Below are 26,408 nucleotides of genomic sequence, written 5' to 3' on the forward strand. Positions count from 1 at the left end.
TTTATACTCCGAATCGGCGATTTAATTTAAATTGAAACAACCACAACACATGTACTTACAAAATACATCTTAAGGAGCTCTTATCCCAAAAAACAAGTACAAATTAAAAGATATTATAAAAAACGGAAGTTTATGTCTTGTGTAGGCGTCGCGTGGCTTTCTTGATGACTCGATCAGTTGGTGCTTGTCCTTGTGGAGGGGCAAACAAATTACCATTTGGAGTTGGTGCTGCATTAGCTGGAGCTACAGCTCCAAAATTGAAAGCTGGTGCTGGATTCACTGTTGGGCGAGCAGTAGAAAATGTATTATTTATTCCACCGGCAGCTGGTGTTCCAAATGAGAACATTTTATTTTCTGTAGTTCCATTGATGCCATTGTTTGTCCCACTACCTCCACCAAAAACGCTTGTTGCTGATGGTAGAGCAGGTTTGATAGTTGTATTGCTGTCTCCAAAGACAAATGTTTTATTCATATCGACAGCAGGTTTTGAGGCATTACTTCCAATTGACGAAGTGCTTCCAAAGACGAAGCCACCTGTAGGCTTACTAGCTTCTGGTTTTATATTACTAGAACTTGCACCGAAATTGAATGTTGATGATTGTGGTAGTGTTGCAACACCTGATGGTGCCCCGAAAATTGAATTCGATCCCGCAGCAGTTCCCATGGTAGTTGATGCAGATCCAAAAGGATTTGTAGGTGCTGCTCCTTGATTTGCAACTTCACCAGCAGATGAACCAAAAGTAAAGGCAGAGCTCTGTGGTGTGCCTGAGGTAGCAGGTGTTCCAAAAATATTTGTAGAAGCACCAAATACTACAGGTTTATCTGTGTTTTGATTGGTTGTGGTTGATGAACCAAAATTGAAAGCTGGCTTCGGGTCAGCTGCAGGTGCAACTGTTCCAAATATATTTTTGTTCGTTTCAGCCACCGGAGTAAAATTGACAGACGGATTATTGAAAGCAAAACCTCCAACTGAATTACTAGCTGCAGGAACGGCGGCCGTAGTCTTGTCAGAAGATGAAAAAGAAAATGCGCTATTTTGAGTAGGTACACTAGGAGCAGATGCACCAAAAGCAAAAGTATTTGATGGTTTGGCATTCGCTGTGTTACCAAATATATTTTGTGGGGTAACATTACTCGCAGCCGGAGCAGCAGTAGCACCAAATGTAAGAGCTGTATTTTGGACAGCTGCTGGAGATTGAGTCGGAGCTGGAGCACCTGCTCCAAAGGTAAACGCACTTATTGTATTAGTCGGGTTGGCCGGAGTTTTAGCAGCGGAAAATGAAAATGTCGTATTTGAGTTTGTTGATGTTGTATTTGCTGGTCCTACATTTCCAAACAAGGATTTAGGAGCTTCAGTCGAAGAAGCAGAGCCAAATGAAAAACCTCCAGTTGAACTAGTTGAAGTTAATGTTGTGGTTGGTTGAGGTAATAAAGATGCATTTTCTCCTCCGAATGATCCGATACCGTTAATAGAGTTTGTATTTGTAGGCGCGGATATTGATGATGCATTCCAAGCACTTTTTTGTAAACCAAGATTTGTTGTTAATGCACTTGTGGTTGCAGGTGAAGCCGTTCCTGTTGTCAAAGTATTTGTAGTTGTCTTTGCTGCTGCCAGCGAACCAAAAGAAAAAGTCGGTTGTAATGAAGCTGAAGATTGTCCAAATACTGCAGGTGCAGAGTCAGTTGGTTTAGTAATAGCCAACGGGGATCCAAATGTACTGACAATTGAAGGTTCTTTTGTTGATGAAATTGTTTGGGATTGTGTAGTTGGAGCCCCAAAAGAAAAACTAGGAGTAGCAGATGCTGAAGCTTGTGTAGTTGCTGCACCAAATGCAAATGGTTTCGTACCCGATATCGAAGTCGTTCCTGATGCAGAAATGGGTGTTGAAACTACTGCCGATGTGGTTAATGGTGAGGCAATAGCTTGTGATATTGAAGATGACGGCAATGAAAGGCCTGAAGTTGCACTTGTTGTTGCTGTCTTTGGTGTGTTTAATAAACCAAAGCTAAATCCTCCAGCAACTGGGTTCGTACTTGCAGTTGAAGTGGTCGAAAGTACTGGAACAGATGTTGTAATCGCTGGCAGAGATACTTGTGCAGGTGTATTTGAAGTAGAAGATAACACCGGGATGGGGTTTACTGTCGAGGTAGTTGAAGTAACCGCAAATGAGTTCAAACCATCAGTTGTTTCAGTTGTTTTTACTCCAGAGTTTTCAATAGCTGGTTTAATTGTTTCAGTTGGTTTACTCGTAATTGATATTGACGAAGCCACTGAAGTAATAGTTGGTGTTGAGAATAGACTAGTTGAATTAGAGACACTCGCAACTGATGTAATTTGTGTGCTTACAGGTGGCTCTGTTATTTTCTGTTTGTCATCTTTTGGAATTACAGAATCCACTTCATCTTCTTCATCCAATTCACCTTTTAGCCCACTTAACATCAGAGCTAGTTTTGATTTTTTAGTCTTCTCCATTAAAAGTGTACCACCCGATGAAATTGAACTGCTCTTTTTGGGTTTAACAAATTGTATTCCACTCAATTCTCCATCTTCTTTCGTATAAGTGTTATTATTAATAATAGGTGTTTCGTCATAATCTTTATTGAAAAGTGTAAGCTTCGGCTTCGTATTAGTTAATGCTGGTTCAGAAGCTCTTCTAGTAACAATTCCCCCTCTGGTGTTACTATCTAATTCGTTAGTATTTTGAATTGGTGCACTAGGAAGCGGAGTGACAGAAGTATATTTTGTGGTGGTAGGTTGTTGCATTTCATAGTTTCCAATACAACGATGTTTTTCACTACGGGATACTTCAAAGTCAGAAAAACTAGTGCTTGAACCATTCAGGCCACCAACATCGGATGCGGTTCTTTTTTGAGATTGCATATCCATCATTTTTTTCTTATTCACACTCGCCATGCTTGAACTAAGTGAACTCAATATATCATTATTATAGTTACACATACGTTTTTTTATCACTTGTTGTTCGGGGGATATTTGAGCATTGAATGTGGAAGGATGGGTGATTTCACGCTGCCGTTTACTTTGTGTACGTTGCCCATTGTTTGAAGTTGAATCTTGCTCTGGTTCCTTGCACTGCTTTTTTGTTAGCTCGGTTCCATCCATTTCCTAAAAGAAAAAAAAAATAGTTTTTATTGAAAAAATGCAATAATAGTATTTTATTTTAATAGAAAATGTTTAATATAATCTAGTGGAGAAAATTTAGGGATAAAATAATATAATCATAACAAAAAAAATTATTTTTTCTCATGGATGCCATAGTCAGAATATTCAGAACTGGACCAAATTGAAATTGGACCGCATGGTCCCAAATCATCAAAATCGGTCAACCAGTCAAAATTTATAACGTAACAAACATAAAAAAGCAGTCAAATTGAGAACCTCCCTCTTGTTTTTTGAAGTAGATTAAAAATAACAAATCTTCAGGAATTTTTCCAAAACATTATGCTGCCATACTTTTGAATGGAATGGCTTGCTCAGGCTTCTGACCTCAATCCTTTCTAGAACTTTTGGCCGCATACAAAACAAGAAGTTTCAAACCTAATAATAACGGCAGTTATGGACCATTTTTGAACAGGCTTGGTTATCTTTAAAACCTCAGAGATGTCAGGGACTGATCGACTCCATACAAGGTCGTTGCGAAGCCGTTATTAAAAATAAAGGTTTTGAGATGAAAAACTAGCTACTTTCAAATAAAATACCGTTAAATTGAATGAACTTTTTGTGCCCTTGTTGTATTCAAATTTAATAGAAAAAGGAAATCACTGCTGTTATCCTGTTAAAAATTAAATTTTAATGAATTTTTAGGAGTTTTACATATAAAATTTTTAACACCAAAACCCTTTTTGTTTTCTTTTTTAATTAAAAATTGTACGGTTAAGTAAAATTACTACTTTGGGTGAAAACGGACTTCAAATTATGTATTGCAAATTTTAAACCAAAAAGGTATTAAAACCCAAAGGAATTATAAAAAAACACTGATTATGTAAAATAGTTAACAATTAAAAATATTCAGTGCGCTCGAAATTTTTTTCCCAAAATAGTGATTCTATTCAATATCGTAATATGAGAGCGAGCTTAGACATGCTACAGAATCGATTCTTTCTTTTTAACTTGCGATGTTTGTAATATGGGGCAACTTTAGAATTCGGAAAAAATCTAACTCGTTTGTCGCTATCTCGAGGTACAGCCTAAATCAAAAACGATTTGTTTCAAACTTTGAGGAAATTGAATTTTCTTAGTCCAAATAAAACGGTGCCTGTCATATGACCCATATGAAATAAAATAAAGGTTGGTGAATAATATATGAGAGCCCTGTTTTTCCTACAACTCATTAGCTGCTCATTTTTTATTTTATTCGAAAAATCAGTTAACAAAATAAATCCCACTTTTTTGGGCAAAAAATCAAACTTTTGAAAATATTTGCCAAAAATAAAATTTATTTTAGATTCAAAAAAATTAAATTTTTTTTTGAAAATTCAAATTTTTGAAGACGAGATATTGAATTCTTTTAAAATTTTGGTTGTATGTTGATTGATAAATTACTACAAAATGGTACACCAACTAAATTTTTTTTTTTCTGAAAACGGCTTAAACGATTTTGAAATTGTTTTTCTCAAAATGCATCTTAATAAAAGAAATTAAATTGCATACTTGTTTTTAGTTCAATTTTCTTTGAAGAACGAATTTTATGTTTTTTATTTGTATTGCATTTTTTGCAGCAATTTTTTTATGGAAATCAAAAAAATGTATTAAACGTTTTTTTTTTATTGGTGGGATCCTACAAATATTTCAGTCTTCTCCACCAAAAGCTTCAAAATTGTAAAGATTGTATTTTTATTTTGTTTATTCAGAATTTTTTTTATACAATTGGATTTATGTTCATAGTTAGTTATTTCATGGCTAAAGGCGGGACTCTTTTCGAAATTCAATGAGTGCGAAGAAGAAAAATCATACTCTCTTAACTCATTGAATTTCGAAGTCTATTTTAAAGCGTCACACTGTGGGCTAGAACGCTATTTTAGCTGGAATTAATTAAAAATGTCGACTTCTTCCAAATTTGATAATTTTGGTCTCATTCGATAGATAAATGTACTAGTTATAATTTCTCATTCAAAGTTGAGGTCAAAACATTCATTGGGTACCTAAAAAACACAGTCGAAAGCAATTTTTCGAAAATAAAAACAAAAAAGACCACTTTTTCCTCTATCCAGATATTCGTTTACTGTGTTTGTTTTAACGGATGGATTGTGAAAATTTTGCTAGTTTATCAATGAGTGATGTATCCTAATCTAGTATTTGCTAATAAATTGTTATTATATTGAGCTTTTGCGTATAAATTTTAAAGTAAAGTATGTTACTATCACCGATTTTATATAAAACGAATGTTCCTAAGCTTTAAAAAAAAGGCACGCGTAGGCACACTCTAGAAATAATTTTAAAAAGTAGCTAGCCTATATAGCTTTATGTTTTATATAAAACTATGTCCTACAAGAGCAAACTTTTTTCGCTGTAACTCCGAAAGTATAGGGAGCAAAATATTCAGAAAAACCACTTACAATGAAAAAAAAACGTGTTGAATGTTTTCAAATAACGATTTTTTTATTTGCATTAACATTTTATATTCCATAATAAGTAAAAACAACTTTTGTTCGCTTCAATGATACCATTTTCGAATTTGATGCGTTCAAACTTCAAAGAACCCATTTTTTGTTTTTTAGACCAATTTTATATGTGTTGAAAATTTGAAAACCTCATTTTACATAATAACTCGCTTATTTTTGGTGTTGTTCTTACCATTAGAATCGGTTGTGCCATTAAATTATCATTATTATATCATTCGACACCATTTTAATGCCTTTAATTGCAATTTTAGACGATTTCGAGAATTTCTATAATTAATTCCAGCTAAAATAGCGTTCTAGCCCACAGTGCGTCACCTTGACAAACCAAACTTGTTATTATATAAAATAAAAGAGAGATCCAAAGTTACTTTTTATAATTTTTCGGACTTAAATAATGAGAATCTTGTTTTCTTCAAAAAATAGATAAACATATATAAATACGAATTTATGACTAAATACACCTATTAGCAATAAATCTTAGCGAAATATGTGACGATTATACTTACATCGCTATTGATTCTTTTTCGTGAAATTTCTTTCAAAACTTCAAGGACGCTCCTAGTAGGAGCCATTTCATTTTCAGTAGGTGGAGGATGAAGTATAGGTCGATTTTCTCGAGATATTTCTTCATCGCTCTTTTGCAATCCCACAATTGAGCCTGATCGCAATATACTTGAAAGTGTATTTCCATGAAAGGCAGATTTTTCTGCAAACAGAAAATAAATATTATATTCGATTTAATACAAACATACTGATTCCAATCTTACCTGGAGCAGCTATTCTAGTCATAGAAAGATTCTTTGTCTTTTTTGCTTTATATTGTTGTTCGGTTTTTTTCAAATGCACAACTGGAAATTGTCCGGGTTTGTTATATAAATTGGTCATAGACAGACTTCGATTTAATCGAGTACTATTATCGTGATACTTAACTATCCTTGATGCTAGTCCATTGCTATGTATGTCAACATACGTTCTTTAATATAGGGAAGACGATGATAAAAAATGAATATGAAAATTATTAAAACTTATTAGACAAACCTTGGATCGATTCGGGATGATGGTGACATTGAAACTTTAGTTGGTATGCCATTTGAGTTTTTAGACGTTGAATTATTTTGATCGACAATAGATTGTGAGTTATTTCGACTTCGGGAGCTTATGGTTCCTTCACCCCAGTTGAATTTTGATCGCGAGCTATATTTTGGTGGTGATTTCATTAACAAATTTATTTTAATTTTATATTTTTTTTACCTGAGGCCATTTAGGCATGTCGATTCAGCTATTGGACTTGATAAATTTGTTGTACTTAAACTGTAACGTCCTCTTATTGAAGAGTTATCCATTCTGATTAAACCAATATTGATGATAATTTTATGTATTAATTGGAGTTGGAATATGAGTTATATTTTGATATTTTTAAACTACAAATTCTATTGATGAACCAAAAAGTCTGAAATTTGCAAATTTGTTTCACAAGTCTACAACTGACACATGGGTAAAGTGACAACCAAAGCGTTTTGAAAAAAAAAAAAAAAACAAACGTCGTTGAAGGGAAATTTTTAGGGAAATATTGTTATGCCATGACCACATCAGCCATTAAATTGTAAGGCATTGACTGTACCAGCATACAAATTGAAAAGTAGTGAAAGTTTTCAAAACTATTTTAGGTGTGTTTTTTGTTTATCTATATAGATTTTGTGCAAAAAAACGACATCGAGATTTTTGAAATCAAAACAATTTACGTGTTAAAAACAACAAAAACTTTATCTTAATCAAACAAAAGTTCTGTTTCTTGTTTTAAAAACAAAATTAACAAGGCTTCTAACAAAAAATCAATACCAATCAAAAACTTTCCGATAAAAGGAAAGACCACACCTGAAAGGTATGCGGTAGCGATACGGGTACGGTACGGGTACTTGTATGAACAAAATCCAAAACTGACACATCAACGCCCGACTAACAATTTTGCTTCTGTAAAGCTTTATACATGCTTCTTTTGCTTCTATAAAGCTTTATAGAAGCAAAATTGTTAGTTGCCCGACAAACAATTTTGGTTCTATAAAGCTTTACAGATGCAATTGTTGCTTCTGTAAAGCATTATAGAAGCAAAATTGTTAGTAGGGTGGGCGTTCAGATGTGGAGTTTTTTTTATACAAGTATAGCTACCACTACCGCATACCTTCCGGTATGGTCAAGTCTATAAACAAAAATTTTCAATCTGAACTTTAAAAATCGATTTCCCAAAATTTTGAAAAATGGACATTGAGCAAGATAGCTGACCATCATAGAACAGGTTGATGATATAAACGCTGCGTTCTTTTGAGAATATTAGCTGCATTCCTTTGGGAACTTTAATCTACTGCTAGTACTTAAAACTACTTTGAACTACTTTTGCTATACTGAAAAAGTAGTTCAAAGCAACTTTAGCCGCGTTCCTTTGGAATTATTTATCTACTGCTAAGTAGTTAAACCTGCTTTGAACTACTTTTTCGATACAGCAAATGTAATTCAAAGTAGTTTTAAGTACTTAGCAGTAGATAAATATTTCCAAAGGAACGCGGCTAAAGTTGCTTTGAAATACAGTACACATAAAAAGGTAATATATTCCGAACTGACATTGGTCGCCAGATTGTCAAAACATGACACTTTGGCGACCAATGTCAGCTACCGAATTCTTAATTGTTTAAAATATCGACGAAAAACGCACAAAAACCGATAAACCACGCACACCACTAATTTTAAAACAATTATTTATCATTTTCCGCGATGAAACACGAAGAAAATTTGTTATTTTTCAATTTATAATATTTTTAAATGACATTTTATAAATTAAAACAAAAACAAATTTCCTGTTTACTGCTATTGAAATATAAAAATTAAAGGCCGACCTGACAGATTGGTGCCCATTTTTGACAAACAAATTTTGACAACGTTCGGAATATATTACCTTATTATGTGTACTGTGGCTTTGAACTACTTTTTCAGTATAGCAAAAGTAGTTCAAAGTAGTTTTAAGTACTAAGCAGTAGATTAAAGTTCCCAAAGGAACGCAGCTAATATTCCCAAAAGAACGCAGCGTTTATATCGTCAACTTGTTCTATGATGGCCAGCTATCTTGCTCAATGTCCATTTTTCAAAATTTTGGGAAATCGATTTTTAAAGTTCAGATTGAAAATTTTTGTTTTGCTATAGCCTGGTACGCTGCTCGCGCTAAATTTTAGCTGCGATAAAATTCCCATACAAGTTATCGATAACTTGTATGGGATCCATTTTATCTCGGCTAAAAATTTTCGATAATTTGTATGGGAGCTAAAATTTAGCGCGAGCAGCGTACCAGGCTTATACTGAAAAAGTAGTTCAAAAAGTGGCAGCACCGTCATTTCGTCTGAATGCGTTCATTTCACGAAAAATATCCCTTTTTTTGACATAACGAAAAACACAAGAAAGAGAAACGACGCTTTTCTTTCCAAAGCAAAGCCAGACAGCAGACAAAACAAAAAAGTTTTTGTCTTGAAAAATTTTGCTTTCACTTTAAAAATATAACAAGTTTTCTGAATCACAATTTTTCATATAAAATACTCAAATAATAGTAAATGAATCCTAATATAACAATCGAACGAAAACGCATAGAATGCAACTCACTTCCCAAAGGATGGCAACGAGAAGAAGTCCTTCGCAAGTCTGGCATATCAGCCGGAAAAGTTGATGTTTATTATTACAGGTATCTAAAAAAAAACAAACAATTTAAATTCACTCCCCTAAAATAAAAAAAGTTATTAGATTTAAATAGTATATCCACTTTATTATACCTTTAAAAATTACCTATGTATATCTATAAATATAATTTAGTCCCAGTGGTAAGAAATTTGATAGTAAACCCCAACTAGCACGACAACTAGGTGACACTATTGATATATCGGCATTTGACTTCCAATCTGGCAAGACCATACAAAGTCTGCCACCGCCGTCCATATCCTTGCATCGTTGTAGCAGCTCATCATCGAGCTCATTGAAACGCAAGTATAAATCTCAATTTGGATCAGGAGTGCCACAACCACCATCAGCGATTCCATCACCGACAATACCACCACCGTCATCGACCGGTGGGGGTGGATTTGTTGGATCACCATCCTCTAGTTTCTCCCATAGCATCTCAGCCACCAGTAGCGGTAGTTCCTCACTTCCACCATCGACTCTAAGACAACATCTTGAGTTCAGGTACCACACCGCATGTAGTTGTTTCAGTTCACCTTATAGGCTATTGATTATGTCGAAAAAAAACATGGTAATAAGGAATTAAGAAGTTCACGGGTTTTTATTGCAAGAATCGTTCAATGGGTTATAAAAGAAGATAAATGAGAATGAGAATATCTCGTAAACAAACCAAAATTTTGATATATTGCATCTAAAAGTGGTTGTAAAGAATTGAATTTCCTATCAGAATAATGTTTATTAAAAATTGAAAAAAAAAAATTCCATACCAAAACAGTCGAAGCAAACATAAAAAAAACCGAAAAATTTCTTTTTTGAGTTTAATTGCTTTTTTTGGTTGTATCTTTTTTTTGGTCTGAGATAGACATAAGTATGGTCGGATTTCCATGCAAATGCATATTTTTTTTTCTTTGAAAGTAAGGCAACCAATTATAAATACGAATCAGCAGATTTACTTTAATAATGCATATTTTGGCATATTATAAAAATAAAACGCATGTTCTTAGTGCATATTTTCTCAAAAAATTGCGAAAATAACGATATTACACGCTTGAAATTTTTGACCAAACAATTTTTGAGTGACTGAACGTCAATAGGAAAAATGTTAAAAATGAACTCCAACACGATCAAATAATAAATTGGATTAGTAAATTTTGGGCAATTTTATTTATTTTTTTTTTTTCAAGCAAACCTCAATAATTCCTTGGTTTCGTATATAAATTTTCATAAAAGTCCTGTAAAATGTTTTTATAATTTAAAAGAAATATTGATATTTTATAAAATTATGTGGTTTTTAATGTATATTTTAAGTGCATATTTTCTATATTTAAGACCATATTTTAAGCGCATATATTTCGTTTTTAAGTGCATGATAACGATAACTTAGAGGGGTTTAATACAATGATTGTTTATTAAGAGAGGAAGGGTCTATCTCCCCCCGTTTAGGCGAAAGGGGTAATTTTCTAAAAAAAAAAAATACTTAAAATCATAGAAACACTATTTTCATTATCAGGCTCAATCGTTTATTTCAAAAACAGTTGTTTGAAATGAAATAACTTGATTTTAAAATTTAAATTAAGAGTATAATTTTAGTTTTCGAAAAAAGTATCATTTATAACTTAAGTGCTGCCGTTGTTTTTTAATAATTTTTTTTATTTTAAGTATTTTTTTTTAGAGAAAGACCCCTTTTCCATAAAAAAAACAATCATTGCATTAGACCCCTCTACAAAAAAAACCGATATCAATTCTAGTTTCGCACTTTTGCATCAAATGATTCTTTTTTACTTGAGTTTAACTAAAAATACGAAAAAAAGATAAGTCAAACGGTCATACTTCAGTTAATTTCTAATAAAAAAATGTATAAGCCCAGCATTTTGAAGGAAATTTATTTCTGTTTTTTTTTTTATCAGAGCAATGCTTGTCAAAAAAAACTCAAACAATATTTTAATGTTCGGATAAGATATTCAATTCCTCACAAAAAGTTTTAAATGCAATATAACAAAATTTTGGTTTGTTTACGAGACATATTGAAAAACCGAAAAGGTGGCTTTTGCACCCTTATCTTCAGTTTCCACCCTCTCATTTAATAGCACTCCGCGGTTGTATCTTCTTTTATAACCCATTGAATGATTCCTGCAAAAAAATTCCGTGAACGTCTTAGTTCCTTTCGGGCAGACATAATCAATAGCCAATTATATTTGTTTGCCCAATTCATCCTACTAACCACAAAATTGGTCTTCATTTTTTTATGTACCTATGCTGTTTGTTTTTGTGTCCAAATATTATTACAAAATAATTGGCTATCCAGTAAAAATATCGTGCTGAATCAAAATTTCACAATTGGATTTTGGTGTTTTTATTTCAATTTTATTTCATAAGGATTGACTAAGTTCTCATAAATTTAAACTTTCGCTTTGTTACAGCCGTGCTTTTCGCACAGATGTATCTCTTGTACCTCCTATTAGACAGACAGCTTCTATATTTAAACAACCCGTTACTGTTGTCCGAAACCATGAAAATGGCAAAGTAAAACATGATCTTAAGAATGGCAATCAGGAGAAGCCAAAGCAACTTTTCTGGGAGAAACGTCTTGAAGGACTGCGGGCGTGCAATATTACAGGCGAAGAGTTTGACAACATTGAGCTGCCTCGTGGTATCAGATCGGTCGGACCAAATGTAGACGAGCAGACTGTGCTGCAGTCTGTAGCCACAGCTCTTCATGTGCATAATCAACCAGTTACTGGTCAAACATCTTCAAAGACGGAGCTTACAAAAAACTCTGGGGCTTTTTTGAATCCCGATCAACCGCTAATGCAGTCGATTGTAATATCGGAGGATGATATTCGACGTCAGGAGGATCGCGTCAGTGTTGCCAGACGAAAACTTCAAGAAGCTTTAAAAATTTAATAATTCAAACTGAAAGCTAAGATGGTAATTGTTCATTAAGTGCACAAAAACATTAAGCTCCTAATTTTAGTTTTTTAATATTTTAAATAAGTTAGCCCACATTATGTGTAAAACTGTAGAATAATAAATAATATAATTTTATTGGTGATCTAGTTTCAGTGAAAATTTAAGGAGGCTCTGCGTGCAATGTTTGAATTAAGATCCGGCACGAGTTTGATCAATTAAGGTGTAAATGAATAAGGTAAAGAATCTGTAATTTTTGGGCAAAATATTATCAAAACTAATATTTTTACGACTTTGTAATGCTAAATTAATAGCACAAAATATACTTAAAACACATCGAGAAAACTGGCATAACTCAAAAATCTTAATTCTTAAGAAAAGTTGTTTTAAATTTTCAAGATGGTCAATTTTCCATACCTACTATTTTCATAAATTGAAGAAAAAGAATCAGCTGTGTGAGAGGATGAAAAACATTTAACGGAGAATGGGCAAGTTTGTATGCAACGTGGACGTTACGTGGCCAGGAATGAATTTGTTATTTTTTGATGAAATTAAGCTTCACATAATATTGGTAGAAGTTTTATCCTTGTGACGTACTTCAAAAACGCATAGAATGCATTTTTGCATTTAACACTTCATATAGATTGTCTTAATGTTATAACTTTAATGTGTATTTTAAGTGCAAAATATGATACTCTGTCATTTTTCCTGAGTCTGAAGACCTTAATCTTGAATATCCAACCACTAGAACCCAAACTATTAGCATTTTAAACAACAATATCAAGCCTATTTTGCTGTTCAATTTATTGTTAGTTTGAATTGTTTGAAAACTGTCGATCAAAATCTTGAAGTGGGTGTCTTAAAAATCTTATACATAATTATGAGTTCTATTGGTCGGATTTTCAAGATTAATGTCTTCAGATTAAGGTAAAATGACAGATCTTCATACTTTATCTTCCAAATAAAACTTTAATTCAATTTGTTATTCATAGATTGAAAACTGCATTAACAATACTTATATTATTGCAACATCTTACATACTTACTTAACTCAATACGGCAAAACGTTCATAGCAAACGTTTTTCCTAAGTTATAGTACTGTCATTTGATACCAATTTTATTAATGGCCGCTCAGCGTCCAAAATGCCCATTCTCCTCTGTAGCGAAATGGTGTATGATATAAAAAATATTTTGATTATTTCATTGTTCCCAATTATTAGGCAATTTTTGAGTGAAAGAATTGTAAAAAAAAAAAAAACAAGTATCAATAATGGGCGGAGGAAACAAAATGCTGCTGCAAAGTAGGTAATTTTTGAAATTTCACAAAAACTGCATTATATATAAAACCGTAAGGATTTGGGATGAACAAGTCTTTGAACCCTTAAAAATTTTACTTTTGGGACGCCCTTTATGTATAAACAAAATTTTAATTTGGCGTGCAGAGTATGAAGTTTTGGCTCGCAAACTACAATTTGAACCCGTGTGAAAAGTGACACATTTTGAAGCATCTGTAAAAATGAACTTTAAATACTCCTTCAAGAAAGTAATAAAATAAAAGAAACAACGAATATTGCTTAAAAAAAAACATAAATATATTGAATAGAGGCCATGGCCATAGGCGTTTAAATTAAAGCTAAAGGTAACACATACGAGCTGAGATAGTTTATTGAAAACGGTGTTTTTGCTCTATCGGATGCTAGTTTCGTTCGGAACCTCTTGCATACGTGAATATTATACATACACTAGCTGACCCGGCGGACTTCGTTCCCCCTTTTCCAAGTTTTATTTCCAATTTTTGATTTTGTAATGTGTTAACCTTTTCCCATTACACATAGGTACATACATATGTAAAACTGTTTAAAATATTAAACAAAGCAAATCATTTGTTTGACAGCTATTACAAATTTTTATCGGAATTTATTCAACCAATAAAGGTTATATAATTCAAAAATATACAAAAACTGGCTCTGGTTTCACTTCTTATTTTTTTTTTGCAAAAAGTGCCTAAATCGATGAATCCCGCCTGCCATTATAGAAAAATATGACTCATTCTCCCTTTCTTTTGTGAAACTGTTAATGATTTGTGTTTTGCACCAGAGGCCTGGAATTCCAACACCAAGAACGATCTTTTTACTTTTTTTTTGTTTAAACAACCTGTTTTCTTATGACGTTATCACGTAAAATTATCGTCCGTAAACCGACTATACAAACAACCATTGTTTTTGTTTTGTTGACTTTCGTTTTAACTTCCAAAATTTTTATTTGCGGAATGTAGCATCCACTTTCAACGCTCATTTTTAATCCACTTTAAAAATAGTATTCTCTCTCTTACATATTTTGGTTTCATTGAAGTTTGTATTTGTTCGTTTCTAAACCGTTACCGTGTGAGTAATGTTGGAGCCAGTAACCGAAACAATAGCAATAGGATAAAATCTTAAAAAAAAACGATTAAAAATGAAAAGATTTCGTCTTAATTCTATTCATACATACGTCGAAATATTTCTTTAAAAAAAATAAATCATTTGATTTTTATGCGGAAATTGTATTAATGGTAGTTGAAACAACTTAAACAAATTTTAAGATGCAGTCATAAATTTAATTGAGATATACTGATGGTAAACAATTTTCTTTGCGGGACTAACATTTTAAAGAGTAAATTCATGTTTGTTTTTATTACCCTTGAATATGAGCGATTTTGAACCCCAAATATTGAATTTGCTTATAACTTGACAACATACCAGGTCCAACTATAAAACAAAACCTGTCTCGAACGAACCTTATCACACACACACACAAAATTTCATAAAAATCTATATCTACTGTCATTCGGACTTCAAATATGGAATTTAACTATAACTTGACAACAGCGACACCTACTGGGTCCATACCACACACACAAAATTTCACAAAAATCTCCAGTCTGGTCAAAATATGCAATTTTTCTAAAACTCGACAACAGCGCCACCTACCGGGTCCAATTATAAAAAAAAACCTGTCTCGGACGGACCTTATCACATAAACAAAATTTCACAAAAAATCTGTTCAGTCGTTCGTTCAAAATATGAAATTTTTCTATAACTCGACATCAGCGCCACCTACCGGGTCCAATTATGAAACAAAACCTGTCTCGGATGGACCTTATCACATCCACCAAATTTCAGAAAAATCTCTCCAGGGGGCCAATTCTGGTTCTGTGAATAAGTGAAACGAAAAGCTTTTCACTTGTTCACTCATTTTATTCTCGTTCTGTGAAAAAATGAAAACAAACATCAAAAATATTCATATGAATATATATTTTTTTCACTAAATTATTTGTGATATCATAGGATGAGAATCGTTTTTCGTTTCAAATGAATCGAAAAAGTGAAAAGAGTGTTTGAAAGCTAAAATGAAAAAGTTTTTTTTTTCGATTCACGTTTTCACAGAACCAAATTGGCCCCCAGTCTGGTCAAAATATGAAATTTTCCTAACTCGACAACAGCGCCACCTACCGGGTCCAATTATAAAAAAACCTGTCTCGGACGGACCTTATCACATAAACAAAATTTCACAAAAATCTGTTCAGTCGTTCGTTCAAAATATGAAATTATCCTAAAACTCGACAACAGCGCCACCTACCGGGTCCAATTTTGAAACAAAACCCGTCTCGGATAGACTTTATCACATACACAACATTTCATAAAAATCTGCCCAGTCTTTCGTTCAAAATATGCAATTTTCCTAAAATTCGACAACAGCGCCACCTACCGGGTCCAATTATAAAAAAAACTGTCTGGGACGGACCTTATCACATAAACAAAATTTCACAAAAATCTGTCCAGTCGTTCGTTCAAAATATACAATTTTCCTAAAACTCGACAACAGCGCCACCTACCGGGTCCAATTATAAAACAATCCTATCTCGGATGGACTTTATCACATACACAAAATTTCACAAAAATCTGTCCAGTCGTTCGTTCAGAATATGCAATTTTCCTACAACTCGACAACAGCGCCACCTACCGGGTCCAATTATGAAACAAAACCTGTCTCTGATGGACCTTATCACACCCACCAAATTTCAGAAAAATCTGTCCAGTCGTTTAGAAGGAGTAGGCTCACAAACAAACGCACAGGAGAATTATATATCTGTGGCCACAACCAATAACCGCTTAAGTGAGTTAAGACAAAAAATTTTCAGTGGTCTTATGATGCTTTCCAATTCAAAGTCTACATATTTTTACTGTTTTAACTATAAAAAACGATAGATTTAAACCATCTACATCGAGTTAATAAAAGATTGAGTTGTTTTTGAGGTAAATTAAAAAATGCGGAGCATTATAGTAAAACTTAATTTTGTTTTCTTTTTCGACTTAAGCGGTTATTGGTTGTGGCCACAGATATATAAGATATAAATTTAAAAAAAATCCTCTAATATTTTTTCTATACCTCTTACTCGCCTTGTATCAAAGTGAATTTCTTCTTTTCTTATTTCTTAAGACTGTGCATCTAATTTTTTGATTATTCCCAGATATTTCCTTTACGATTTGATCGATTTTTTGTCTTATTTTGCACAATTAGGTGTACTAAAACTTATCACTTTAGTAATATGTATTGTATTCCAAGATATTAAAAATGTATTCTTGAATCACAAAAAATCGAAAAGCAAATCCATTTTGTTTGTGTTGAAAATATTTATTTAATGTGATTACTTTGCTCGATCGAGATGAAAAATACAATTTTTCGGTTCATTTTTTGTTCAGTTTTTAAAGTTTTTGTCGAAATATCTTGAATTTTTTTTGTCCCATTTACTTGCACATATCATGTAGATACGGATTGACTTGAAAAAAGTTTAAAAATTCATACTTTTTGAAAAAAATAACGTACAAAAGGGGATAAGCTCCAAAAAACGTACCCTATGGAATTCACGCCCGGATAATTAAAAGACCGGTCCAATACTTAATTTCTTGTACCGAGGAATAACGTGACATTCTTAACTTTATGACAATAATCGCAACTTGCATAAATATAGCAGCTTCGAGCCTCCAGCCTATTCCGAAATCGTAGAATCAAAACGTTCCCAAGCTCCTTTTTGTGTTGGTCTGGAGTTATGGCGTTTTCCACAATATAAAAAGAACCTCATCCCTGAGATAGTACAACAGCCAATAATGACAAGAGGATGTTTTTTTATTGGAATAATGTACTTTGAATAGCTGTGCTCGTCTGGTCTTATAAAGAAAAAAACTACCCCAAAATCTAAGAACATGTTTTACTTTCCAGACGATCAGGGCTTCTATATTTATGCAAGTTGCGATCCTTGTCATAAAGTTAACAATGTCACGTTATTCCTCGGTACAATAAATTAAGTATTGGATCGGTCTGGTAATTATGCGGGCGTGAATTCCATATTGTACGTTTTTTGGAGCTTATCCCCTTTTGTACGTTATTTTTTTTCAAAAAGTATGAATTTTTAAACTTTTTTCAAGTCAATCCGTATCTACATGATATGTGCAAGTAAATGGGACAAAAAAAATTCAAGATATTTCGACAAAAACTTAAAAAAACTGAGCAAAAACTGAACCGAAAAATTCTATTTTTTTCGCTTGGGCCTAATAATATGGCAAGGTACTGTATGTTCGATACTAGACCGTGAGCTGAAAGCGAATATTTCTGACAATGGGTCATATGCATAAAAAATATTAAATGCTTTTACTTGAAAAATTGTAAAAGATGAACTTTTTTATCCACATTTTGTGCAAATCAAATCAAGTTTATACTAATTAATTTCATATTGCTAGTATTTACTATTTTTTATGCATACGGGCCAATATCTAAGAAGATTCGCATTCATATAGCGATAGCAAATACTTTCGTCTACCGGCATTTCTTGGTGCTATTTCTAAGAAAAAGTTCAATAACAAGCCATTTTCTTACCATTAAGGAAACAAAAAAAATGTCGCTACTACAATAATTACAGATCTTCTATCTCTGATACCAAATAATGTAGTTAAGTTTAAATCGAGCCATTTGTCCTTAATTTGTTGTTTCTTAGATAGCATTTTTTGTGTAGAAAACAACTACATACAGCTCCATTCCGAATGAAAACTCCCGGAGAAATGTGTTCGAGAAAAGCTAAAGGAGATCCTCTCTTCGTTTTTTCATCATTATTAATGTTCTAAGAATTGTTCGATTGGGAGTTCTTCTCCCCAACAAATTTCCTTGGAAGTTTTCATTCAGAATAAGGCTAATAGTAAACCAATTTTAGCCTTTGTTATTACACAGACACAAGAGTTGTGGAAAAAAATTAGAATAAAAACCATCAGCTCTATCATCAATGTCGTTTTGATGAAAACGTTCAGGAAAATGACAAGCTCCAAAAGTGATAGTTGCCATTTTTGCTAACTTTTTCTTAAACGTAATAATTAAGATATTCTATAGAAAGTCTTCCATTATTAAAAAGCCACAAATCAGTTAAAAAATAAGTTTTGACGAGTTTATTATCCCTAAAACATACAAATTAAACTTTGTATAGATTTTCCGGGCTTACGCATCATCACCCTTTGTGGCCCTTGTGTAGATAACTTGAGAATGATGTTGTACAACTTGACGGATCAAACCTGAAAAACAAATATAAATTAAAAATAAAGAAAATCTTTTGACAAACTCACCCTTGTCTCTAAGTTCAACCAAAGCCCTCTTGGCCAATGAACCACGAATCTTCAAACGTTCAGAAACGACTGAGGGGGTGATCAATTTGTATTGTGGCACTTCCTTGTACAATTTCTCGTAAGTGGCTTCATCGAAAAGGATCTGGTTGTTCAACTTATCCCTCACTTTACCCTTGGACCACTTCTTCTTCTTGGCCTTGCCACCGCCGCCTCCTTCCTTCTTCTTTTGGGTCTTTTGTGGCTGCTTAGCCGAGGATTTTGAATCCTTTTTTGGCGGCTATAAAAATTAAACACAACGTTAATTATTTTCATCATATTTTTCTTTTCACATTTATTTTATAGAAAAAATGAATAATGTCACATGTGCATCGCACAAACATTTAACTTTTTGGCAAATTATTAACAAACGCGAACAAAATTATTAGGATTTTTAGTTTTAAATGGAAAGAATCGAATTATTTATTGTTTTTAAGCAATTTTCTTCAATTTAATAGTTTAAATTTAATATATTTTCGGATTTCTATTATTTAGCACGACTTACCATCTCGAAAACTTCAATGCAAAAAGATGGAGGACGGAAGTTATCGGTAGTACCAAAACCTAGAGAAAAAAATTAGACGTATTAGATAGGGAAGGTACCAAAAAAGACGAAAAGTCTAATTACCATTGGGGATTGGAAAAGTTGAAATGCGCTACCGGTGGTCAACATTTGCAACCAAATAAACAGGACGGAAGGAACTAGCGCCGCGTTGTTGTGAGAAATGACAACAGAAGTGTCAAGCTGTCAAGCCTGACATTTTTTTTTTTTTTGTAAACAAACACTTTTCTTTCACATTCAGTGGTCGATTATTTTTTGAAAAAAGTCACATTTAAAACATTTATATTCATAAAAAGTAAATTAAATATCAGAATGTTAAAAAAAACTTCATATAATTCAAGTAAACAAGTGCGGTGTCGTGTTATTTACATAAATTTCGTTATTTCTGTCGTCGGTCTCTATCCCCTTTGTGTTTGGCAACCTCGAAGTCGTTTTGTCGGTCGCATCTCGGGCTGCGCAAAAACGAACCCAAAAAAAAAAGAAACAAAAAACCTTGCGTGAAAAGTTGAAGATCAATAAAGACAACAAAATGATTCCAACTGCTGGTGGCAAGTCACAACAACAACCGAACCAGGATCTAAGAAGAAGGCTGAACATGAAGCAGAACCAACAAAACTACACAACAACAGCAGTGTCATCACCAGCAACATCAGCAGGGGAATAAAGATAAAGTCATACTACGTAGGTAAGTTCTATTTGGTCAGAAAAACATATAGCTAATGGAGCTTTAAACTATCCTGCAGCCTGCACAGCTACACATTTAAAAGAATTTTTTATTAATTGAAAATCTTCTGTTTTTATCCTTTCTTTCAGATCATCATCTGACCTCCTAGAACCTAGATGATAGTCTAACGATTAGATTAAATGGTAGCAGAAGTTATATTAATAAATAATTATAATTATAAAATGAAAGAAATAATATCGCTTTATACAAATAATAATTGAAATAAAAATGTATATATATTTGTATGTACATACAAAATAATTTAATTTTTTTTCTGCTCCTGGGTTATTTCCTAAAATAAATGCAGTATCTATGTAAGTATTATCTGCTCTCAAGTTAAGTTAAGTTAAGTGGTGCATTTAAACACTGGCAAGTTTTCCTTGAAGGAACCACTGACCTCAATGCAATTACAATTTTTGTTTATGCAAAAAAAAATCTATTCATATAGTTGTTCAATTAAAAACGAAGAAAAAATAACAACAATAATAAAAAATTATTTTTATTTTAAATTGAACGTATTCAAAATAGGTTTAATATTTAAAAGATTAAAAATTTAATCTGCGTAACAGCATTCAGTATAGTATTTAAACAATTCAATTTGAAAGTTATAAATTAATGTAATTTCAGCAGACGCAATACGGCTTCATCATTCCTTTTATATATATAATTTGTAATATAATCGCCAGGATCCTGATGCACCTGCAGGCCTGGTGTTTTTTTTTTAACTTTCATCGGTAGACGATGTTTTTTCACTTGAATGCATTCGGATGATCTAATACGGGCATGTTAATGCTTACGGCTACAGGTGCTGAAGAATTGTCTCCACTTCTTTGTTGTTGTTTGGCATTAACCTGATAGAAAAACATATTTTTATAAAAAAAATCATGCTAAACGATTAAAATCAAATACCTACTTACCTCATTGCCTGCCTCAGCGGAATCTGTTATGGGATAATTATGTTGAAGGTGATTCCACCGACTGCAATCTCCCGAATTGTAATCACCAGATTATCATCTTTTCCGCTCCATCTCTTTCTCTACCAGAAGATTGCCTATTGCGTCCAACATCAATGTCAGACTTATGGGAATGCATTTTTTCAAAAATGCTCTCAATGTCTGCTTGCAATATTGAAGCTGTGTTGTTTGCATTAGAGCTCATTACCATGCCGCTGAATTACTTATATCCTTGCCTTCACCACAAATAAAACTCTCGCTTACACTGGCCGATGATGTTGAGGATTTTGTGCTTACACCCGCAGTTGAATCAATTGATTTTAAAGACGTCTTCTTGAAGAAGGTCAGCCAACATATGTATTTGACATTTTGAAGAATCGAATTGCTTTGGAATCCACTCCAGCCTCAGATGACTCTGAGAGCCTAGTCTTTTTTTTCAACAGCTTTTTCGTAGTTACAACATGGGGCTGGGCTGGTTGCATCTGTTGATATTGTTGCTGTTGGGCCCGTTTGTTGCATCTTGGGAAACGACAAAGAGCAAGTTCCACATTTAATGATATTGGACTGATGAGCTTTAGCCGAGAAAACATTCGTTTTCTCATACATCAAAATCGAGACGCGACCGCACAACGATTTCGGACGACAACAACACGATGGTAACAAAATATTTAATTCCGAATAAGTTTTATAAAAATTACGTTAACACGACACTAATATTTAATTTGTATGAACTTCTTTTTTAAGATTTTTGTATTGCTTTTTATGTATTTAATTGTATTAAACAGAAAGAAAACATTGAAATGCGAAAGAAAATTGTTTGTTTACAAAAAAAAAAAAAAAAATGGCCTGACAGCTTGACGTAAACAAAACTATTTCCAATTTGTGAAGGCTAGGTGGCGCTAGTTCTTTCCGTCCTGTATATTTGGTTGCAATTTTTGACCACTACAAGCTGTCAGGCCATTTTTTTTTTGTTGTAAACAAACACTCATCAAAAATTTCTTTTGGGGTTTATTGTTTTGTAAAAATTCATATGTAATACAATTAAATACATAAAAAGGAATATAAATATAAAATGCTTGAAAAAGTAGTTCATACAATTTGAACAAGTATGTAGTGTGGTGTTTACATAAATGTAATTTTTATTAAGTTTATTCGTTCAGTCGGTCGTTGTCGTCCGCAGTCGTTTGTGTCGGTCGCGTCTCGATTAAATTTTGGTGTATAAGTACACGAGTTTTCTCGAAAAACACCATTGCTGTTGGCATAGTTTTTTTTTACAAATCAGAAATAATGGCTGATGGTAATAAGCTGTAATTCAAACAACGCATCAATATTGGAAACAGACATTGAGAGCTTTTTGAAAATATGCATTCCGAATTTCCGATAAGTCTGACAATGATGCAGGAGGCAATGGACCAGCTTCTTGTGGAGGATGAGATGGAGCAGGAGGTGATAATCTGTTAATTACAAGTCAGGAGAACCAAACCAGATTCCACTGAAGCAGGTATGAGGTGAGTTTCGCTTTTAACTTTAATCGTTAACATATTCCCTTTAAAATTATTTTTTTCTATCAAGATAGTGCCAAACAACATCAACAGCAACAAAAAGTTCTTGTGCAAGACATCAAACAGATTCAACAGTTCTTGGAGAGTGTTGGAGTATTGCAGACCAGCGATGGCCTTAGATCAAGCAACACTTCAAATGATTGGAGACAACAATCAAATTGTGACTGTAAAACAAAGCGATAATCCAGCAGGGTCACGGAGATCATGTTCTTGGTGACCTCGGTGTTCAAATTACCATGTCCGTTTCATATACCTACCATTGATTCAATGGAATGGAAATTGAAGGTACCGTCTTTGCAACGACACAGCTGTTGGTGAAACAGCGTTAGAAGTCATCTAATTTGACAAATTCATACTGTTTTGATATCTAAAATTTAAAAAGTAGCAATTTTTTTTCATTGGAATTCGTTGTAGATCGAACTTTTGGTTCTTTTTAATTCTACATAGATATATTAGAGGAAAACTTTCAAATTGTATAGTTTAAGTTCTTTATTGTTACGGTGATTCAGTTTTTAATTATTTAAATATACATAAAATTCATTGTGAATACATTTAATTTGATTTTTATTTGGACTGATTTTTGAGTAAATTTATTGAATAATTATAAGAATTGAAATTGTGTTTTTTTTTGCATACAAAATGTCTATAAATTATGTAGGCGATAAAAATAACCTTATGCTGGTGTTTCTTGAATTTGGACTCGATATGTTGTTGAATAAGTTTCTAGAGAAAAATAATTGAAACTGATTAGAAGAATTTTCATTAAATAACAAAAAATACAATAAAAACCTGATCATATTCCAACTGAGACATGCGAGAAAACTTCACTGGCGTCAGTTATATTAGTCGTTATATTTGAAAGTGGTCTAAGTCACATTTTGCTTCCTTTCCAAAAAAATTTCAATTTATTGAATCAAAAACAACTATTTAGCGGAATTTTATGTTCAAATATATAAAAACGTATAATTAGCCCATCTACGGGATACAGTGGCAGATTTGATGCAACACTGATTTGATGCAACACCAATGGATTTAAATGGCTATCTTCCTGAGAAGATGTTTTACAGAGAACAACTTTTAAATTTATTTGATTATCCTTTGCGTTTCCAGTTACTTGCGGAGCCAGCTTCAGGAACTTTTTTTTCAAAAATGTGTAAATGAGTGAACCAGTCTTTTCATCTCCAAAATCAGTAAAGAAACACCAATGGATTTAATTTGGTCAACTTCGTTCGAACGCACTCGATGCCAACATTCTGCTATGCAGATCAAGAACATCTGTTTGCAAGCCGACGAAACGGGGTGGTTCTTCTCAGTCAATTCTCAGATAATTCCTCTGCTGATCCTGTTGCTGGTAATGCAACTGCTGTTGTGGACGAGATCCATGGGATTGGTTTTATTGTTGAGCAGAATGAAATGTTGATCCTGCTTCTGTTCTTGTTCTGGTCTGTTGTTGTTTTTGTGGCTTGCCGACACCCGTTGGTACCTATATTTTTTTGATTGTTGTCCTTTTTGGTGTTCAACTTTTTTTTGTTCTTTTGGTGATTGTTTTCTGCCAAGCGACCTACACAAAGACTTCGAGGGTGTCAAACACAACATGGATGACGATCGACGACGGTAACAAGGACAATCTTCAGAATATACTTTCTTTCACATTTATGTAAATAATACGACACTACTTAGGTACATTTGATTTATTTGAACACCTTTTTCTTAATTTTGTATATTTATGTTACTTTTTATGTATGTAAATTTTTTAAATTAATTTTTGCACAATAAAATCGCGAACGTAAAACGAAACCAATGAAATGCGAAAGAAAAATGTTTTGTTTACAAAAAAATGTCAGATGACTTGACAGCTGGACGTGTGTTGTCATTTCCCATAGCAAGGTGGCGCTGGTTCCTTCCGTCCTGTTTATTTAGTTGCAAATTTTGACCACTGGTAGCGCATTTCAACTTTTCCAATCCCCAATTTGGGTAGTACCACAATGAAATTAGATTAGTTTAAAGGCTTGGCCACACCGGAGGGTACGCGGTAGAGGTACAGGTAAAGGTACGGGTATTTGTATGGAAAAAATTCCAAACTGACACATCAACGTTCGGGTGTGGAATTTTTTTAATACAAATATCGTTGCCGCTACCCGTACCGCTACCGCGTACCCTCCGGTGTGGCCAAGCCTTAAGGCCGTATGTCTACTAATCTTTTGCAATTGAGGTTTCATTACAGCCTAAATGAGATAATTTCGCAAATAAGGTCATTTCAAATCAAATTTTTTTCCTATGCGATTGGGCTTTAGTGAAAACAGTTATTTACAAATTTGACATTTTTTAGTACAACGTTTGTGAAAATGAATTCCTCACACATTAGGGGTATTCTCGATCTGGTGCAACAGGCCTAGTAAAAATGTAAAATTTTATTTTTTTACAATAGATCGTGAACGCCCCTCTTCTTATCTATAGTAAATATTGAAGCATGAATGATGTTTTTTTTTCCCACCGTTGCTTCTTCTTTTTTTCAATTTTTTATAATTTAATTAATTTTCACTAATTATTTTACATCAAAAGAAACTAAATTACGGGACATGAGTAGCTACAACCATTATAAACAGAATAAAAAAGACAAACTGTTTATCATGGGCGACGCGACGGTGAGCTGCCATCTGTCAAAAATAATTTTACTCCATTGTATTTTTATTTTGCAATAGGGTTAGGGTATTGCAAAAGTGCAAGACCATTGTAAAATTTCAATCCATATATTTTGTTGTTGTAGTGTTGTAAGATTTTACACTTTTGCACTTTTGCAATGATACTAGACCAGTTGCATCGGATCGTGAATACCCCTATTGACTTCACCTATAATTGCCTGCCTGTGAGTTTGTATGCAAGAGTTATGAGTAATGAAGGGGAAGATGCTAACGGGCAACTGAATTTTCTGCAATTTTTGGATATTGCTAAATTTGTTCTCTTTTTAATTCCTGAACAAAGGCTGAATCACGTTTGTAACACTTGCCCTTTAAGACTTTCCCACTTAAACGACGATGGATGACAAATCAAAAAACGCCACCAGCAGCGTTTTTGTCTGAAAAGATTCTACAACTGGACGTCTAGCCATACGAAGCAAGATAGTAGTAATATAGTAGAGATATTCATGCAACGGTATAAACTCTGGGTAAAGCCTTAACTACAATGACCTAGAAAGTGAAAAAAGGGCAATTTACAAAAAAGTAAAATTTTTTATTTCTCTCTAGCGCTATTTGTTTTGGAAAAAACTATAAAAATTGTTTTTTAAACGCAAAAATAAGCAATAATTTTGTGGTCGAAAAAACTGTCACAAAATGAGTTTGAAAATGTTCACTTTTTGACTTTTTGCAAAAAGTGGCCGTTGTAGTTATACCTTAACCTACAACGGCCACTTTTTGCCAAAAGTCAAAAAGTGAAAATTTTCAAAATCCTTTTGTGACAGTTTTTCCGGCCACAAAATTAAAAATAAAGGCTTAACTACATTGGCTCAAAAAGTGAAAAAGTACAAAAGTGAAAATTTTCAAACGCATTTTTGTACAGTTTTTCGGGATGGAAAATTAAAACAAATGATGCAGGAAGCTTATTTTTTGGTCTAAAAAACAATTTGTAAACTCTTTTTCACAAAAAAATTACGCTAGCCACAAA

The 26,408-nt window shown here is 33.2% G+C and overlaps 3 protein-coding genes and 1 long non-coding RNA gene across 5 annotated transcripts; 2 read left to right on the plus strand and 2 right to left on the minus strand.

The window, feature by feature from the left end:
- On the minus strand, positions 1-7,146 carry LOC129914463 (nuclear pore complex protein DDB_G0274915). Its single transcript, XM_055993732.1, has 5 exons — positions 6,892-7,146; positions 6,679-6,834; positions 6,408-6,613; positions 6,147-6,346; positions 1-3,124 (listed from the first exon to the last, which is right to left on the minus strand). The coding sequence occupies exons 1-5, from the start codon at positions 6,981-6,983 to the stop codon at positions 131-133; spliced, it is 3,648 nt and encodes a 1,215-aa protein (XP_055849707.1). The 5' UTR covers positions 6,984-7,146; the 3' UTR covers positions 1-130.
- A 1,946-nt stretch (positions 7,147-9,092) lies between these two features.
- Positions 9,093-12,629, plus strand: LOC129914344 (methyl-CpG-binding domain protein 3). Of its 2 annotated transcripts, XM_055993542.1 has the most exons (4): positions 9,093-9,361; positions 9,490-9,858; positions 11,775-12,282; positions 12,412-12,629. In XM_055993542.1, exons 1-3 carry the CDS (start codon positions 9,234-9,236, stop codon positions 12,256-12,258), a joined length of 981 nt encoding a protein of 326 aa, XP_055849517.1. In that variant the 5' UTR covers positions 9,093-9,233; the 3' UTR covers positions 12,259-12,282; positions 12,412-12,629. The 2 variants fall into 2 exon arrangements, with proteins under 2 accessions (XP_055849517.1, XP_055849516.1); XM_055993541.1 differs by lacking the exon at positions 12,412-12,629 and having other exon boundaries at positions 11,775-12,399.
- A 6,078-nt stretch (positions 12,630-18,707) lies between these two features.
- LOC129914345 (40S ribosomal protein S25) lies at positions 18,708-19,562 on the minus strand. Its single transcript, XM_055993543.1, has 3 exons — positions 19,450-19,562; positions 18,909-19,185; positions 18,708-18,857 (listed from the first exon to the last, which is right to left on the minus strand). Exons 1-3 carry the CDS (start codon positions 19,450-19,452, stop codon positions 18,784-18,786), a joined length of 354 nt encoding a protein of 117 aa, XP_055849518.1. The 5' UTR covers positions 19,453-19,562; the 3' UTR covers positions 18,708-18,783.
- Positions 19,563-19,595: 33 nt separating this feature from the next.
- Positions 19,596-20,491, plus strand: LOC129914577 (uncharacterized). The gene is made up of 2 exons (XR_008772198.1): positions 19,596-20,191; positions 20,320-20,491. It is a non-coding gene; the product is annotated as an uncharacterized LOC129914577 (long non-coding RNA).
- The last annotated feature ends 5,917 nt before the right edge of the window (positions 20,492-26,408 follow it).

The sequence above is a fragment of the Episyrphus balteatus genome, chromosome 3 (assembly GCF_945859705.1).
Source record: "Episyrphus balteatus chromosome 3, idEpiBalt1.1, whole genome shotgun sequence".
In the NCBI taxonomy this organism is placed as follows: domain Eukaryota; kingdom Metazoa; phylum Arthropoda; class Insecta; order Diptera; family Syrphidae; genus Episyrphus; species Episyrphus balteatus.

Excerpts from the sequence above, each read along its gene's own strand:
- LOC129914463 (XM_055993732.1), bottom strand. The coding sequence starts at position 6,983 with ATGGATAACTCTTCAATAAGAGGACGTTACAGTTTAAGTACAACAAAT. Across the intron at positions 6,835-6,891 it reads ACATGCCTAAATGGCCTCAG|CTCGCGATCAAAATTCAACT; the intron begins GTAAAAAAAATA and ends ACCAAAATATAG. Across the intron at positions 6,347-6,407 it reads GACTAGAATAGCTGCTCCAG|AAAAATCTGCCTTTCATGGA; the intron begins GTAAGATTGGAA and ends TTCTGTTTGCAG.
- LOC129914344 (XM_055993542.1), top strand. The coding sequence starts at position 9,234 with ATGAATCCTAATATAACAATCGAACGAAAACGCATAGAATGCAACTCA. Across the intron at positions 9,362-9,489 it reads GTTGATGTTTATTATTACAG|TCCCAGTGGTAAGAAATTTG; the intron begins GTATCTAAAAAA and ends AATATAATTTAG. Across the intron at positions 9,859-11,774 it reads AGACAACATCTTGAGTTCAG|CCGTGCTTTTCGCACAGATG; the intron begins GTACCACACCGC and ends GCTTTGTTACAG.
- LOC129914345 (XM_055993543.1), bottom strand. Across the intron at positions 18,858-18,908 it reads GGTTGAACTTAGAGACAAGG|GTTTGATCCGTCAAGTTGTA; the intron begins GTGAGTTTGTCA and ends TTTGTTTTTCAG.